This window comes from Euleptes europaea, chromosome 17 (assembly GCF_029931775.1).
Source record: "Euleptes europaea isolate rEulEur1 chromosome 17, rEulEur1.hap1, whole genome shotgun sequence".
In the NCBI taxonomy this organism is placed as follows: Eukaryota; Metazoa; Chordata; class Lepidosauria; order Squamata; family Sphaerodactylidae; genus Euleptes; species Euleptes europaea.
In genome coordinates this window covers 26,704,761-26,723,502 of record NC_079328.1, presented here as the reverse complement: position 1 = coordinate 26,723,502, position 18,742 = coordinate 26,704,761, and the positions used below count along the sequence as shown (strand labels likewise).

The window sequence follows — 18,742 nt, the reverse complement described above, 5'->3', positions numbered from 1 at the left end:
AGCCAAGATAATCACTGAAAGTGGAGCCTCAAAGATTCCCTTTATCAGAGATTGTTTGGGAGGAAAGAATGAAAATTATGCAGGAAGGTTAAGTCAGTGAAATGTGCATGTGTCTTTCTCCCATTGAGCCCTGCCAGGAAAGTACCACTATCTAGTTTCCCTTTGCGCTAGATTCTAGATGACATCTGACCAGGACTGGCAATCAGGGCTTTCTACACTCACACATCCCCAGGCACATACTTAAGATCGAGCCATTACAGTACTAGTCACCCATTCTCTTGTTTCACCTGATTTTTATATCAGAAGGACCAAGCTGTTATCATTCGAAGAGGCAAACTAGACTAGCAGGGAATTGTTATGGGTGCAGGGAGGAGAAACTCTTTGGAACTTCACATACAGATTTCCTCCTCTGGTATGCTAGAAACTCTCAAAGGCCGGAGCAGATCAAATGCCCCATTTTCCTCTCCCCCCCCCAAAAAAAAAACTTTAAATGACGCTCAACATTCTGTGCTCTCTGGACATGCTCAGTTCTCAACCTGCTGGGGCTGGGGGCCAATATTTGGTTAATTTGTGTTCCTTTTTTTTTATCTGGGAAGTCAATACAGTAGGGTTGAAAACCTCCAGGTGGGACCTGGAGATCTCCAGACAATAGAGATCAGTTCCCCTGAAGAAAATGGTTGCTTTAGTAGAGGGTGGATTCTATGGCATTATACCACGTTGATGCCCTCTCTTCCGCAAACCCCACCTTTCCAGGCTCCGCTCCCAAATCTCCAGAACTTCCCTTGCCCTAGTTGGCAACCCTATCCTGTCGAGTGCATAGGGTTGCCAACCTCCAGGTGGTGGCTGGAAATCTCCCGCTATTACAACTGATCTCCAGTTGATAGAGCTCAGTTCACCTGGAGAATTATCACCTTGGCAATTAGACTCTATAGTATTGAAGTCCCTCCCCTCCTCAAACCCCTCCCTCGTCAGGCTCCACCCCAAAAATCTCCAGGTAGTCCCCAACCCGAAGTTGGCAGCCCTACGAATGCAGAAGCCCCTTCCTTGTCTGCATTTTTCTCCTTTTAGATTGACAAAGACCGCCCAGTTCATTATTAGATATAGCGAAAAGCCGGGACCTCATGAGGAATGGCAAGTTTCACCCTCTTCTTCCAAAACCTCCTTCCCAACAACTCTATAAGCTCTCTTTAAAAAAAATATATATATTATTATTTTTCAAACTAATTCATTCTATTATATCATTCCATTCATACAGTATATACTATAAACAATTTCTATCTTATCATTAAACAAATATATATAGTTGACTTCCCCTCTCCCCCGCTCTGTCCATTTGATATTCTTATTTCTCTCTTTGTATTTAGTGTTTAATTCATTGTAATAAACCACCTTTATCATTATCTTAAACTCTACTTTTTAACATTAGTATCCTAATTACTTCAAAAAATTTGAATTAGATCAGAACATATCCCTTAACGTTTCCCACATTAAGTTCATTCACCCAGTATGTTGCCCATGCCTCCCATTCTTCCACAAATTCAACATTTTCTTTTTGATTTATTAATGCAGTAAGTTTTGCCATTTCAGCCAGTTCCATCATTTTATCTATCCAAGCGGTCTCATCTGGTATTTCAGATGTTTTCCATTTCATTGCATAGACCCATCTTGCAGCAATAGTGGCATGTATCAAAAATGATCTCTGAGTCGCTACTGAATCTGGTATTATACTTAACAACATTATTTCAGGTGTTTTAGGGATATTAAACTCTATAAGCTCTCGACTTGGGCAGGCCAGTTTCCCTTCCCCTGCCCCTGTCCGCCGACTTCCAACTTCTCTCAATATTCCCCGCTTCAATCCTCATCGGGCTATTGCCTGCCCCCCCCCTCCAATTAATTTACAAAGTTATATTTTTCTGGCCACCTAGGGAGTCCCCTGAGCATGTAGAAAGCCCTTCCTTGTCTGTTTTGCTGTTTTCACGTTCAGCTTGGCTGGCCCTTCAATGCACACCTTCAGCTGGCCGCTGAGAAAATAACTGCAGGGTACGTTCAGCATCTAAAGCGGGGAAGGTGTACATCACACATGCAGCGGCACATAGCATTTCCCCCTTCCCTTTGCGGGGAATGATGCTATAAACAATAGCTCACATCGATCAAGATCTCCCTTTCAGTGTGTACATGTCTCCCCACCCCACACATCCGCTTGCCCTTCCCCACGGGCTCACCTTCCCTGCCTTTTGCTCTCTATTTTCCGGGGCCTGTTGATCTCCATCTCCATGACAACCACCTCCATCTCCATGACAACCACGGGCTGAGGCTTCTGGGAGTTGTAGTCTGTATTTTTTCACCTCCTGCAACGGGCACGAAATCCTGAGCTGCTTCATAAGAACATAAGGACATAAGAAAGGCCCTGCTGGATCAGACCCAGGCCCATCAAGTCCAGCAGTCTGTTCAGTGGCCAACCAGGTGCCTCTAGGAAGCCCCCAAACAAGACAACTACAGCAGCATCCCACCTGTGTTCCACAGCACCTATTATATATATATAATAAGAACATAAGGTCCTGCTGGATCAGATCCAGGCCCATCAAGTCCAGCAGTCTGTTCACACAGTGGCCAACCAGGTGCCTCTAGGAAGCCCACAAACAAGACAATTGCAGCAGCACCATCGTGCCTGTGATCCAAAGCACCTAATATAATAGGCATGCTCCTCTGATCCTGGAGAGAATAGGTATGCATCATGACTAGTATCCATTCTAACTAATAGCCATGAATACCCCTCTCCTCCAGTAGGGTTTCCAGGTCCCTCTTCACCACTGGCAGGAGGTTTTTGGGGCAGAGCCTGAGGAGGGCGAGGTTTGAGGAGGGGAGGGACTTCAATGCCCTAGAGTCCAATTGCCAAAGCAGCCGTTTTCTCCAGGTAAACTGATCTCTATTGGCTGGAGATCAGCTGTAATAGCGGGAGATCTCCAGCTAGTACCTGGAAGTTGGCGACCCTATCCTCCAGTGCCACTACAGTCCCAAAGAAGCAAGCATGCCTTAAAACATTCCTGGTAATTCCAATGGCATAATTTGGTTTGCAGCAAGAATCGTGTTTAAAGCCTGGGTGAGTTTCCTGAAGCAGGGGGACAGCGGGAAGAGATGGTCCTTTTGCCTTTCAGAGCTTCAGGGAGCCGCCCACACAGGGCTCCTCGAAAGGATCCAAAACAGTTCATCACCATAATGAAAAACACAATCAAAAGACAATAGAAGAAAAAACAACATACAATTTAAACATAACAAGCAAAACAAAAAACAAAACAAAAACTAAACGTATCTCGGGCCAGACCTGGATTCAACTTGTCAGCTCACCCAAGGCCAGATGGAGCCAAACTGGGGTCAAGGGCACATTCATACCCAAGAGCTCATGCCTCAAACTTTGCACCTGGCAAGAGGAAGAGCAAACAAGCACCACTTCGACTTCGCAGCTGGCAGCAACAATTGGCAATAGACAGAAACCCAGCAACCTAGAACGTGGGGCTGCATTGCTGGGACAGCTGCATCTTTTCAACTTCTGCCTGTGAGGGTCAATCTTAGTTCTTTATTTGACAAAAGTTAAATCCTGTCTTTCTGACCTCATGAGAACATAAGAAAAGCCATGGTGGATCAGATCAAGGCCCATCAAGTCCAGCACTCTGTTCACACAGTGGCCAACCAGGTGCCTCTAGGAAGCCCCCAAACAAGACGACTGCAGCAACATCCTGCCCGTGCTCCACAGCCCCTAATACGATAGTCATACTCCTTGGATACTGGAGAAAATAGGTATGCATCAGGACTAGTATTAATTTGGATAACCCTCTTCTCCATGAACATGTCCACCCCCCTCGTAAAGCCTTTCAAGTTGGCAGCCATCACCACATCCTGGGGCAGGGAGTTCTACAATGAGGGCCACCAAGAGAGCTAGAAAACATACATCATTAGGGTTGCCAACCTCCAGGTACTAGCTGGAGATCTCTTGCTATTACAACTGATCTCCAGTCAATAGAGATCAGTTCACCTGGAGAAAATGGGCACTTTGGCAATTGGACTCTATGGCACTGAAGTCCCTCCCCTCCCCAAATCCTGCCCTCCTCAGGCTCCAACCCAAAAAATCTCCTGCCGGTGGTGAAGAGGGACTTGGCAACCCTATACAGAATATAACCACATTTTAACTACGGTTGCATCTGGAAGCTTATTCAGTGAAATGCATGGTTGCAGCTAAGGTATCCCCCACCCCTATTCTTCCCTCTATCCTCTTCCTCAGTTTGAGCGGGCCAGCAAGTCTCCATCGTTTGGACTTCCAGAGCAGAGGAAGGAGGAAAGTAACTGAGAGGACAGAAAGATACCAGTGCTGCTGTGGTCAACTTCATGTTGGGAAATTCCTGGAGGTCTGGGGGCAGAGACTGGGGATAGCAGTTTGGGGAATGGAGCTCAAGTCGGACGCAACTGATCTCTGTCATCTGCAGATCAATTGTAAATTCCAGGAGATCTCCACACACACACACCCCGAGATTGGAAAGCCTACCTGCAGCCCCAGTGCCTTGGCTCATTTAGGAATAGGCAGATATAAAGACCACACTTGACTGGACACTGGATGAGCGCTAGGGTTGCCAACCTCCAGGTACTAGCTGGAGATCTCCTGCTATTACAACTGATCTCCTGCTGATAGAGATCAGTTCCCCTGGAGAAAATGGCTGCTTTGGCTATTGGACTCTATGGCATTGAAGTCCCTCCCCTCCCCAAACCCTGCTCTCCTCAGGCTCTGCCCCTAAAGCATCCCCCTAGTAGCGAAGAGGGACCTGGCAACCCTAATGAGCGCTCTTACGCTGGGGTGGTAATAGATCTCCTGAGGTTCAGGACCTGAGATTCAGCGGGTGGAGCCTGGGTGGGAGGTAAAGGGCAGGGCCTGGTAGAGGAGGGGTGAACAGAGGGAAAGCTAGGCAGTGCTTCTGTGGTTGAGTCTGATGGATAGGGGTGTATTTGCAGAGCAGAAATTTTGAAGCCTTTGGGGAAAGGACCTTTCTCTTCAGGGTTGTATCATGGGTGCTGACTATCCCACAAAGGCCCATAAAAACAGCACTTTTGATGCATTTATCAGATTAACAAGGATAGGGCTAGGTTAGGGTTGCCAAATCCCCTTGACTGTTGGTGGGGGGCAGGGCTTCCAGATCCAGATTGGGAAACTCCTGGGGATTTGGAGATGGAGCCTGGAGAGGACAAGGATCTCGGTGGGGTACAATGTCATAGAGTCCACCCTCCAAAGCAGCCATTTGCTCCAGGGGAACTGATCTCTGTAGTCTAGAGATGAGCTATAATGAGCTACAATTCCAGGGGATCCCCAGGTCCTACCTGGAGGCTGGCATCCCTAGGCTAGATGGAGGAAAAACTGCATTTCCCCCAGAGCTAGGGTTGCCAGCTCCAAGTAGGGAAATACCTGGAGATTTTGGGGCGGACCCTGAAAAGGGTGGGGTTTGGAGAGGGGAGGGACTTCAATGCCATAGAATCCAATTGCCAAAGCAGCCATTTTTTCCAGGGGAACTGATTTGTATTGCCTTGAGATCAGTTGTAACAGTGGGAGATCTCCAGCCGCCACCTGGAGGTTGGCACCCCTACCCAGAGCAGGATATTACAGTCAAGTGGGGAAATGAAATGCCCTTGCGAAAGAAGCACTACCTCGAGGGGAAAACATCTAGAAAGTCCTGCAAGAAATAAGTAACAGCTACACACCTGTTACAAAGCAGATCACCTGGAAAGGATTCTGTTGCATAGATCACTAATTCAGTTATTCTTCAGGGAGCTTCCTGAATCCCTTTCTGTCGCATATTTCAGATGGGCTTCCAACGGGCACTTTACCAGCAAGATCTTTTTTCCTTCCTTGCTTAAAAAAATTTTTTTCCCCTGAAATGTGGAAGTTAGCTCCTTAGTTTATTACTTCCTGTGGTCCTAAAAAAAGGTATTACATCACTGTTACTGTCTGGGTCCATTTCTGAAGGCGCTTTTATTTTTTACTGGTTCATAAAATGTACAAGGTTTGTTTGCATGTGTTATAAGAAAATTAGAGAGCACAGTGAAATGTATTAAACATTCAGAATTGTTTGCTTTTAATGGTTGTCTTGAGTCTGAATACCTTCTTGGAAGACAAAAGATGATCAAGCCGCTTTTAAAACTACAAGGGATGACCAACCGCCCAGGGAAGGAAGATCAGGATTTCCCCTAAATCACAAACAACAAGAATGTTTTTTTTTTTAAATCTGACAACTGTTCAGTTCCTTGAGCTGAAATTAGCAGTAGGGACACAAAAGCATTTCTCCGGATTGCAGCAATTAAAAGACCTTGAACCTGACAGCAACAAGACCTTGAGGACTAGAAACAATCACAGGGAAAGCTGGGTGTGTTAGGAAGCACCAGCTGTTGGGAGATAATATAAGCAGTAGAGTGAGGAACAGCGAAGGAGTTTAGTGACTGCCAGGTGTGAACTAAGAGGTTGCAAGCCGGTTATGGTGAGTAATAGACTCAGCACAGAAGCCTCAGAGCTTGGAGATCCTTTGCGGGTTTACTCAAAAGTTAGTCCAGCTTTATTCAAATGGCTAGACTTCCAAATAACATTCAGAGGGTTGCATTCTTAAAAACTATGGAGAAGTGCTGGGAATGTCCATATTGTTCTGAACTGCATGCTTGCTGGTTTGTCTTTGCTTCTTCTTAGCTTTCAGCTGCTTGGAGATTTAGCTCCAAAACCCATGCTGCCTGCGCATATCATCTCTGCATCTCAATGCCTTGGTCAGTGAAAGAGTTCTGGTCCTGTGTTTACCTTCCTGCTATTGCAATATTTGAAAACAATGTGAATATAATTCCGAATGCCAGGCAGGGTGTTCGGTCAGGAGCATCCTTAGGGCACTGGGTTTCAGCTGACAAGCCAATGGCTGTTTTATTCTGCCTTTGCCACTGTAATTCTTCCAGTCTGGGGGCTCTGCCTAAATATGGAACATGATTGTTTTAGGCATGCTGTTGATTTGAACTTGGCTGCCATCTACTTTCTGGCAAGGCTCCTGTGCTTTTAACTGCTGCTTGCAGGCGTTTGGGCAGAAATGTGCCAGCCGTGGCTTCTTTGAATATAAAAATAAGAAAAGTATGACCTGCTAAATTATTTGGGGTGATCCAGATCTTAAAGGCATAGGATCAGTGTCTGAAAAAATTTGGAAACTCAATTTGCACTTAAAAGCTCGGGTGCAATTTTCTGACAACCCTGAAACAATGGACTGAAAAATTATAGCCTAGTGAGGCATGTAACTATACAGAGCTACCTGCATTTTTAATCCTGTGAAGAATGTGGAAGTATCTGTTTGCCAGTTCTTTCTTTGATTAACTGTAGAACAAATTGCTTGGAAATTCTGTCACCCTTCTTCAGCCTGTAAAGTCTCTGTTAGGGAACTTCAATACTCGAACATAAATTCTCCTAGGATGGTTTTTTAAAGTGAAGAACTACAAATGACAAGAAATGTTTGTGTGTTTTCTCCTACGGGTTGCTGACTATATATATATGTTACTTGGATGCACCCTAAAAATGAAATTTGTGGGTGCACCTACTTGCCTCCCCTCCTCCCCCATGTACCAAGAGCAGTCAGCACAGCTTCTAGACTGAATTCGCACGTGTGTTCTATTGCACAGGAAAGCTGAAATACAATTGTAAACCAGTCTTTCTGTATGCTATGAACTGATTCAGAAAGCAACCACAAGCATGTTTAAAACAGCCTGCTTTTCCCATGCACACACTAATAGCAGGAGAAAGGCTAAAGAGTATGTGTGAATTTGGTCCTAGCTATGTAGAATTTGTATAGGGTAGAGAGGGTGGTGGGTGATCTCCCCACATGCCTTCAAAATATAGTAAAGGTAGTGAGGGTGTGATCAGCAGGCTTCTACGTAGATAGGCTCACTGCTCACCCAAGTAACTTGTAGGCAGTCAGTAATAAATGCAGTTGGTAATAAATGTGACACTTTCCCTTCACATTCTTCAATATGGCCAACACATCCCACTGCTTCATCTTCAATTGCTTTATTTCCTAATTCTGTAAAAAATAAATAAAATAAAAGCTTCCATGGCTGTATACTTTCCCCAATAGCCAGCCTTGGCACCAGAGGGTCCATCTTGTGCTGGTCTAAACAACACCCCTGCAAATATTCGAAAACGAAAGCTCCCCTTCTACTGCAGTGTCAGGAATGTTTTTGGGAGAATACTTTCCTGGGAACAAGCCCCCACTGAATAAAATGGAACTGAGTAGATCTCCTTAGGTTTGTTCCTTCTGAGACTGACAAGCCCAGTTTGAATATTGGATCTGTCATGAACTGTGTTTAGGATTGCACTGTATGCAAAGGAAGTAGCAGGTGAGCGCTCAAGATCAGATGGAATTTTTGCAGAATGGCTCCTTTAGGGTTGCCAGCTTGACTTCAGGGTTGCCAGTTTGTGAAATTTCAGGAAGAGTGGGACAGTGTCTGGAGATGGTAAACTTTGGGGAGGGGAGGTCAACAGAGCTGTGATGTCATATCCCTTGATGCTGAATCTAGATTAAAGGTCAGTTCCTCCAACTTCTCCCTTTCCTATTAGACTATTTTCTCCCACCCAAATTCAGATTTTCGATTGAACATCCCTGCCTCGTATCATTCAGCCTAAAAAAACTCTCAAAATTGTCTTTTTCTCAATTGTAAGGAGAAAAAAAATTAATCTCAAAATCTATAGGAGGACATCAGACACCAGCAGTTCTTAGTCTCTCAGTCCTTAACCAACATTCCTCTAATGTCTTCACAGGCAATCACTTTCTCCAAGCCTCTGTGGTGTACCATAGGATCAATGCAAGTCTTGGACCTAGGGTTGCCAACCTCTAGGGGAGCCCTGGAGTTTGGCCATAATTACAGCTGATTTCCAGACTACAGGGAACAGCTCCCCTAAGAAAACGATAAGCACTGGAGGGTTGACTCTATGATATCACACATCCCTGCTGAGATCCCTCCCTTCCCCAGATCCTACCCTATTGAGGCTCCGCCCTCAAATATCTAGGAATTTCCCATACCTAGGGTTGCCAACCTCCAGGTACTAGCAGAAGATCTCCTGCTATTACAACTGATCTCCAGCTAATAGAGATCAGTTCACCTGGAGAAAATGGTCGCTTTGGAATTGGACTCTATGGCATTGAAGTCCCTCACAGCTCCAAACCCCGCCCTTCTCAGGCTCCACCCACAAAACCTGCTGCCGGTGGCGAAGAGGGACCTGACAACCCTACCCATACCCCAGTTGGCAACCCTACCTAGATCCTCTGCTCTGTCTCGCAACTCTAGGACTTCCTTTTGTCCTAGACATGATGGTTTCTCCAGGGCGAACTGATCTCTATAGTTTGGAGATTGGTTATAGTTCTGGGAGAACTCCAGGCCGCACCTAGAGGTCGGCAACCCTACTTCTGAGGTTTGTGTGTGTCCAGCTCCCCTCTGGTTTCCTTCTGGTTGGACCCAAGAAACAAAGCAGCTGGTTGCTTTGCAAGATGAATTTTTCCTGGGAATCAACTGTGCTCCAGTAAATGTGCTTTCTGCTTTGATGCTAAATTAGTTGACACATTCCCTGTTTCTTTTTTCAAGGCTTCTGCTTCAAGGCTTCGGTTTATTCAAAACACAGTTCTCCTGCCTCTTTAACCGTTCAATGTAATCAGTTTTAGAAACACAAATATAACCATCCCGATAATGCTAATTGGCTCTATTATGCACTGTGTTGTTTTCTCCCCCCAGAAAGTGGCCATGATCTCACCACTGATTCTGGTGCTTTTACTGGCAGGTGTGGGAAGTTGTCATGGTGAGTTTCCCAGTTGCTATCTTGGAGTTCACGAAGCTGCTATCCAGGTGCAAAGGGTGGGTTCCCCAGCCAGGCAAACTGAGTGACTGCTTGGGGTGGGGCACAATGGAAGGGGTACAGTCCCATTGCGGGGGCTCAGCTCCAAACCGGCCATTGCCTCTTGGACTTGATTGGTGGCAGTGCAGGAAGAGGCACTGGGGTGACCAAAATACTTTGAACCAGTCGTATGGATGCATATTTGGAATTGGGTGGCTGGCAGGGTGGGTGATGAAAGCAGAGGTCTTCTTTGTTTTTGAGCAACTGACTGATTCCTTCTGCTCTAGGTCAGCTGACAGTCTTGCAAACTCCAAGGAACCATGGACCTTGCTTTCCAAGCCCATGTTGGAACCAGGGTATTTGTAGTGTTGTCGATGGCAAGCCAAGTTGTGCCTGTAAGCCGGGGTTCACGGGACCATTCTGCAAAGGTAAATCAGGTGTGCGGCTGGACAGCATCTCTGTTGCCTACATGCGGCCTTTCCCAATCTCCCTGTATTCTAAACAAGTTTTGCAATTAAATTTTGGGGAACGCTTTCCACAGTGATTTGTCTGTCCCAGAATCTTCTACAACATGCAGGGTTTCTGGGACAGACAAGTTCCCATGGGCAATAACCAAGTCTTTTGGGGACCTCCCCAGTGCCCTGCCTGATTGGAGAGCTATCAATTCAATGGCGTGGTGTGGTGGTTAGGAGTGGCAGACTCTAATCTGGAGACCTGGGTTCGATTCCCCACTCCTCCACATGAAGCCTGCTTGGTGACCTTGGGCCAGTCACAGTTCTCTCAGAACTCTCTCAAAGAGCATCTTGCTAGAAATGTCCTTTGCAAAACAACAGACTTATACCATTTCCAAAAGACAAGCGAGCTACTGCTTTTCCCTTTGTAGCTTAAGATATTGTTGAATACTTTTATTGTCTGTTTCATGATTACAATAAAGAAAAAAAAGTAAAAGAAAATGAATGTACACTCACTTTTCCTGAAAAAAGAAAAGTAACAATTAAAACCTTTTCACCATTCCTGGCAACAAACAAAATGAGGATTCATTCAATGTGATTATTTTTCTGTTCACTCTCATGGCATTCCTGAACGAATCCTTCATCTGTCCACTGGGTTGGTGGAGAGGTTTTAATTATTGTTTTTCCTTTTGCAGGAAAAGTGACCATTAATTTTCCCTTTATTGTAATAATGAAAACATATCCATGGAAACATAAAATAAAATCAGTGACCAATAGCATAGTTAAATTGTGGAACTCCCTGCCCAGAATGTAGTATTGGCTGCCAACTTGGAAGGCTTTAAGAGGGGAGCGGACATGTTCATGGAGCATAGGGCTATCCATGGCTACTAGTCAAAATGAATACTAGTTACGATGCATACCTATTCTCTCTAGTATCAGGGGAGCATGCCTATTGTATTAGGTGCTGTGGAATGCAGGTAGGATGCTGCTGCAGTTTTCTTGTTTGTGGGCTTCCTGGAGGCGCCTGGTTGGCCACGGTGTGAACAGACTGCTGGACTTTATGGACCTTGGTCTTGACCCATCATGGCTTTTCTTATGTTCTTAATACCTTTGGCTACAAAAGGAAAAGCATTAGATTCCGGCATAGGAATTGGCTTACGATCCATATGCTGTAAACTGATAGGATGTAACTCTTCACAGAGAAATACAAGTGCTTGTGGTTGCACCATGAAAAAAGAGAAGTAATAAAATATAAACAGACAATTGTCAAGAGAAGTGGGACCTTCACCAAGCAGGACTTCTTTCTAACTAAACAGGCTCTTAGGACCATGCCCAAACAGGTGGATGCTGCTGACTTTTTATGGGGAATACAGAGCTGTGTTCAGTACAAAATGTTGACCCGCGAGGTTTCTTTATCTTGGCACCCCACCCCATTAATATTTGCTGCTAGTAATTATAAGAGAGAACTGAAAGGTGGGAGTAAATGGTCTTTCATCATTATCAACCTTTTAAAGACACCCCTTCCCGAGTTCCCTAGGAAAACTTTGGCAATCAATATCTAGTCCGTTTTGTTTTCAGTCATTGCAAACTTCTTGTCTCCCACCAGAAATGGTGGTAGATCTGCAATGTGAGGAAGAGTTCATGATGATGATGGTGAGAAAGGAAGTGTTTGAAATGTTCAATATCCCCTTGGCGTTGGTCCATCTGAAGAACAGCACCTGCAAAGTCTCTGAGCAAGATGAAGGTGGTGCGGCATTCTTCGGAGCAAAGCTGACTAAGGAGAATCACACCACATGTGGCTCTCTGATTCAGGTGAGGTTCTGAAGCAGCCTCTCGCACACCGCACCAAACTTATGGGGAGCCCTTTTGAAAGCCAGGGGTGCAGGAAGAATTCGGTGCAGTGTAGCGGTTGAACAGGGACTGGAAAGACCTGGGTTCAAGTCCTCATTCTGCCATGGAGCTTGTTAGGTAACCTCAGGGAAGTCATATTCTCTCTGCCTCACTGGGTTGTTGCAAAGATAAAATGAAGAAGGGGAGAATCCTAAGGTCAAAAACAAACATACATAAGGGCCAAAATTAATACTAAGTACAAATAATGTTCTGCAATTATATATAATGAATTTATTACAGACAAAATCAATTACTTATATACCGCCCTGCTATATAGCCTCTATATTTCTATTGTAAATATGGATATGGAACACAAATAGACACAAGATAACATCCAATTAGACCAAAACTGAGACCAAACGCATTCGATTAAATGCGTTTCCAGAATTCAATTATACTATTATAGAGATATACAAATATATGTCAGTATAACAATCTTTATGACTGAGTAAAAGTGGTGTTTATAAAATATAATGATTGCTTATAAAGACCATCCAGGTTTTCCTTTTCAATTTGAGGCTTCAATAAATCTAAAAAAAAATTCTTTTATAAAACCCTCTTAAATGAGATGTTGGATTTCTTGCCTACTATGGTGCACTGATCAAGGTATCCCAGTCATAAAGATGTCATCAAGTCTGAATAAGTTAAACAGTATATATAGAGGCTATAGCAGGGCTGTATATAAGTTATTGATTTTTGTCTGTAATTCATTATATGTAATTGCAGAACATTATTTGTACTTACTATTAATTTTGGCCCTTATGTATGTACGTTCTTGACCTTAGGGTACTTAATTCTGGAGGTTTTAGGGTTAAATTTCCCCCCCTTTCGATGAAGGGGAGAACCCTACAGGGGTCAACAGAAGTCAGCTGTGACCAGATGGCAAACAAACGAAACAAACCAGGGGGGGCAAGACATCTTTTCTCCAGGTTATTGGAAATCTTAGTCCTTAACAGAGGAGAGAGGGAGGCTGTGATGTACCTGTGACATACCCTCAAAGTGGTGAAGCTTTCATGGCAGACCCGGGTAGAAATGGCACATATTGGCAGGAACTGGTGACGTCAACGTGTTGCTTGTTCTCCTACATACAATTAAATTGCCTGTGTAGCTTTGCAATTTTTGTGAAAATGTTTTTCTTCATTAACTCTACTATTTTTTTAAGTATATGTGCGGTATAGTGTGTTAAAACAAGCAGCCTGCCATGTACCGTGAAAGAAGAACCAATTGCAACTTACATGTAGATGTTTTAATAGACTCCAGTTATGTTTTGATTCTCTAAACCAAAGTTCTGGCTCTTTTTCAGGTCAATGGCTCTCACGTGTCTTACGCCAATGAGATTCAAACAGATAGAGAGGACGACGGCGTGATCACAAGGACCATTGCTCTAAACGTGCAGTTCTCCTGTATCTACGCCTACACGCGTGTGGTTGGTTTGCAAAACCCACTCAGAGCTGTGGACACGTATGTGCCTCACCCTCTGTCTTTCCAAGTTACAAATTGTACTAGGAAAGCAGTAGCTGTTGCCTTGTAGACCCTCACTCTGCTGTGGCAAATTCCCCCCTCCCTTTCTTAACGTTCACCCAAATGTATGGATATTTGAAGAGGAAGGTCTTTGCTTGGGGCCATTTTCACACGAGTTATCCGACAGGAGTTGAATGCTGTTGAGTAGTGGTTTTCTTCTTCTTCTGATTTCTCACGGCATCAAGTTGCATTCATGCACCTCCTGGGATTTTCTCCGATATTTCTCAAGCTTACTTTGCTCTGAAATTCTCAGATAGATCACAGTAAAGCTGGAATTCGTGTCATGTGGGTGCGAGAGTTCAGATTTTCCCACGTACGTGGTAAACATTTCCCCGACGCACTCTCTGTGGCGGCCGTTTCATCCCCAGCCACTAGGAGGCTTTTTTGTTTTTCCCCTCCTAACTGGCAATTGAATTATGTTATATCGGTATGATAACAATCTGCGTACCAGCTTCTCTGTATTTCAAGCTTGCGTTTTTAAAAAGTAAGTAATCTAGCTCTTTCTATTGCGGAGGTATAAGGGGAAAGGCATATCTCCTCAATGAAAGGGTTAAAGACTTTTCTTTAATGAAAGCTGGCAATTCAGAGAACCTGTTACATAGATTGCTACAATGATGTATCAATATTACAATATTTAATTGCTGGCTTTGTCAGAAATTGAGGAATGGGTGCTGCAGGGGACTGGGGCAGGGTAAGTGTAGGGAAATTGGTCAAGTCGAAGCCCTGTTGCCCCTGTGCTCTGTTGGCAGCTCAACGGGGAAGCACACAAACCCTTGTTGAAACCACCTGGCTTAGTGGTGGCAATAACAGCATTATGATCCTGGGGTGAAAGGTGGCCAGTTCTCTTGGCCCCTGCTCATAGCCACTTGTTAAGTTCAGGGGAAGGGACATGGCTTTGTGGTAGAGCATCTGCTTTGCATGCAAGAGGTCCTAGATTCAATACCTAGCGTTACTTAAAAGGACCAGGTGGTAGGCAAGCCCTCTAAGCAGGGTCAACCCTGGTTAGTACTTGCAGGGGAGACCATCAAGGAAGTCCAGGGTCTCTACGCGGAGTCAGGCAGTGTCAAACCACCTCTGATCGTCTCTTGCCTGGAAAGCCCTACAGGATGGCCATAAGTTGTCTGCAACTTGATGGGACTATACACACACACACATGGGGACCAGCTCCCTGTACATGTGCATTCCCGGTCGAACCTGTGGCTCCCTCTCTTCTAGGCTTGTGCAGTTTGCGGTGAAGGAAGGGGACTTCATGGTGACCATGGCGCTGTATGACAGCCCCAGCTATGCTCAGGCCTACTCCCAGCAGCGCTTACTTTCCCTCCTCCTGACAGACTCCCTTTACGTCCTTCTGCAAATCGAAGGGCAGCAGCAGGTGAAGTACTTCTTCCTGAGCGTGGAGGACTGCTGGGGCACTCCGAGAAGTGAACCGGACCACAGCCTAAAGCACCACCTGATTATGAAAGGGTGAGCAGGGGGGGGCTTTCTCCCCCATTTGGGCACGTCTGGTTTCAGACACCACTGTGTATGTCATAGGGTTGCCAACCTCCAGGTGGAGCCTGGAGATTGCCCAGAATTGCAACTGATCTCCCGACAGCAGAGATCACTTCTCCTGGAGAAAATGGCTGCTTTGGAGGGAGCACTCTAGGGCATTATATCCTGCTGAGGTCCTTCCCCAAACTCTGTCCTCCTCAGTCTCCATCCCCACAATCTCCAGGAATTTCCCAACCTGCAGTTGGCAACCCTGTGTTGTGATTGACTCATGAGTATCTGTGGTGGGTTATGGTGACGGTGGGTGACCAGGTACAGCCCATGCTGGGTTTAGTGACTTCTTCAGCTGACCCAAGGAATCTTTTACCATGTTGAACGGCTAATGTGTTTTCCTGGCACCTGCTTCCTTCTTCCCCAAAATATTTCCACTCCAAAGCAAACAGCCAATTCTAGCTTTCCACCACCTCACTGGAGCAGAAGGTGCTTCAACCCCCCCCCCCCCCCAGGAGGCATCACTTTTAGGTCTGCAGGGATTACCCAGTCAGAAACCACAGCCTCCACTGTAGGATGATGCTTGGCTCGGAGCTTCACAACTTTTTGTGAGGGGCCCCAGTAGGGTGGCCAACCTATTACAACTGATCTCCAGCTGACAGAGATCAGTTCACCGGGAGCAAATGGCCACTTTGGCAATTGGACTCTATGGCCCCAGCCCCCACAGCTGCCATTTTGTGGTTGGCTGCACCTTTTTGTTTACCACATGCTGGGACTGAGGGTTAATATTTAAACCAGTGGTTCCCAAAGTGGGCAGTACCGCCCCCTGGGGGGGCAGTGGGATTACCCGGGGGGGCACTAAGAGGCAAGAGGGCAGCTGGGGGCGCTGAGATGGGCCCCTTCAACTGTGTTGTTCACTAATTTACAATAGATCAAGCTATGGCACCATGCTGGCAAATTTGGTAGAAACTATCAGAATTGTTTCCCATACCTTGAAGATCAAGTTCATCAGTTCATCAGTTTTGTTGAATAAATTTCCACTAAAAAAGTTTAAATTTGATTTTGAATAGATGTGTAGTTAATTGTTACTGTTTTGAAATGTTATTGTTGTTATCTTCTTTAGTGAGTCATGCAAACCCCTATTTGAATAATGCTTTTAATAGGGTAGGGTAGGGAGTGCTGGAGTTGGGTTTGTGGAACCAAGGCGGCGGTGGCCTGAAACGTTTGGGAAGCACTGATTTAAACCAAGGCTCGGCCTTGCTGTTCTTAGCCTACACTGTGGACCGGTGTGTTTTCAGCAATGACTGGACCGATGATACACTTGACCTCTTCCAGGTGTCCCCATGACAAGACCGTGACCTTGCTCAATGACATTGGCACCAGCACCGTGGCAAAGTTCAGTTTTCAGATGTTCCAGTTCAAAAACTTCACGGAGGTGTACCTCCACTGTCAGGTGCGCCTGTGCATTCCAGAAAACCAAGAGCCCTGTGCCAAGGTATGGTCTCTTGAACCTTGTGTCTCGTTGGGGGCGGAGGGAGGGTAGTCTGCAGCTCAAATGGCGCACGAAGCAAAGTTCCAAAGGAATTCCTGGTTTTTCTTTTTAAATAATCAAAAAGGAAACAGGGCAGACAGTGTCTGAATGCATCGGAGAAAGCTGATTCAGTTTTGTTTTTCAGCTCAGTAGCTCTTGCCAAACTGCAACTTGGGAGAGAAGGCTAGAGAGAGCCAGGTTTTCTCTTCTCCCTCTTGCAGGGCCAGCTCGTCTACTAGGTGCACCTAGACAATTGCCTAGGATGCCAGAGGTGAAGGGGTGCCAACCAGTGCTGTGGCTAACCTGCCCACCCACAGAGTCAGGGTCTGCCATGGCAAGCACCAGCCCTGGGAGACATCCCAGTATCTTTCTGTCTCCCCACGGTGAGGAAGGCTGGTGGCAGATTCCCACCTCCCTGTTTTAGCCTAGGGGGCCCAAAATCCTTGGGCTGGCCCTGCCCTCCTACAGGTGAAAACAGCCTGGATGAGCTTAAAGAAGGAAGAAAAAGAGTTGGTTTTTATATGCCGACTTTCTCTACCACTTAAGGAAGAATCAATCTGCTGCCAACAGGAACAGCTCCCTGCCCTCCTCTAAGTGTCAGCCCTTCAAATACTTAAGAGAGCAGATGGGTGACCTTGTGCTAGTCACACTGTCTCAGCTCCACCTACCTCCCAGGGTGTCTGTTGTAGGGAGGGGGAAGGGAAGGGGATTGTAAGCCAGATTGATTCTTCCTACAATCCCCTTCCCTTCCCCCTCCCTATAACACACACCCTGGGAGGTAGGTGAGGCTGAGAGAGTGGTGACTAGCTCAAGGTCGCTTAGCTGGCTTCATGTGTAGGAGTGGGGAAACCAACCCAGTTCATCAGATTAGCCTCTGCCGCTCATGTGGAGGAGTGGGGAATCAAATCTGGTTCTCCAGATCAGAGTCCACCTCTCCAAACCACCGCTCTTAACCACTACACCACTCTGGAACAAAAGGAAAGGGTTAAACAGTCACTCTCTCTGAGTAGTGTTGGAGTCCAGTTTGCAGCCCGCTTCTAGTCTGAAGGCTGTTTTAAGGATATATTTTCAGGCTGCTGAATACTTTATACTTTTAGGCCATGGCTTGTGTTATTATTCATAAACTTATGTTAGAGGTAGATAGCCTGAAACATCATGTATATCCTAAGAAATTTTGCTGGGTGTTGCTACTGAACTTGAATTTTGTTCTCATATTCTTATGTTGTTTTTATGATTTTTACTTTGTGAGCCAGCATATAGTTTCTACAATAAATCCGTGGTCTTCCAAAGCAGAGGCTTGTCTGACCTTTAGAATTGCTGCAGCTTGTAGCTGTCATTTTTCCAAGAATTGATCGACACAGGGAAAGCGACTGTCAGTCAGATCTCGCTTCCTTTATACATTGCCTTAATACTTTTTGCTGTTGCTTCCAGCAATGTCCCAGTAAGTCGAAACGCAAAAGAGCGATGGATAATGACTACAGTAAGATAGTCTCCTACGGACCTATTCGCCTCCTGGCCCCTGCTTCCTTGCAAACACGGAACACGAAGCCCAATGGTAGCCAAGAATCTCCTCCATGGGGTATGTAATGTTTTCCTACCTCAGATGCTAACCAGCACGTGTGAATAGCCTGGGCTCCTGGCTCTGATTACCACATACACAAATGCTCATCTCTCTCTCTCTCTCTCTAGACCTACAGTTCTGGATCCCCGGTGCAGTGGTTTCGGCAGGCATCGGTATTGCTGTCATTTTGACTGCTGTAGCCAAAGCCATGAAGAAATGAGCAACTTGTCTGCAGCAGAGTTCAAATTAAAGCTGAGAATTGCAAGAAAAGGTGGGTGTGTGCCTCTGTCTTTCTCTCTGGCTACATCTTGAGCCTGCTAAACTAAATATGGGCAACTAAGTAATTGTTGAACACATGAAGCTGCCTTATACTGAATCAGACCCTTGGTCCAGCAAAGTCAGTATTGTCTACTCAGTCCGGCAGCGGC

The 18,742-nt window shown here is 45.6% G+C and overlaps 1 protein-coding gene across 1 annotated transcript; it reads left to right on the top strand.

The window, feature by feature from the left end:
- The first annotated feature begins 9,789 nt into the window (after positions 1-9,789).
- Positions 9,790-18,534, top strand: LOC130488706 (uromodulin-like). The gene is made up of 8 exons (XM_056862344.1): positions 9,790-9,844; positions 10,168-10,308; positions 11,939-12,144; positions 13,526-13,683; positions 14,959-15,207; positions 16,558-16,717; positions 18,185-18,332; positions 18,443-18,534. Exons 1-8 carry the CDS (start codon positions 9,790-9,792, stop codon positions 18,532-18,534), a joined length of 1,209 nt encoding a protein of 402 aa, XP_056718322.1.
- Positions 18,535-18,742: the final 208 nt, after the last annotated feature.

Coding starts and splice junctions, on each gene's coding strand:
- LOC130488706 (XM_056862344.1), top strand. CDS start 9,790: ATGATCTCACCACTGATTCTGGTGCTTTTACTGGCAGGTGTGGGAAGT. Junction 13,684..14,958: donor CCACTCAGAGCTGTGGACAC/GTATGTGCCTCA, acceptor CCTCTCTTCTAG/GCTTGTGCAGTTTGCGGTGA. Junction 15,208..16,557: donor CACCACCTGATTATGAAAGG/GTGAGCAGGGGG, acceptor GACCTCTTCCAG/GTGTCCCCATGACAAGACCG.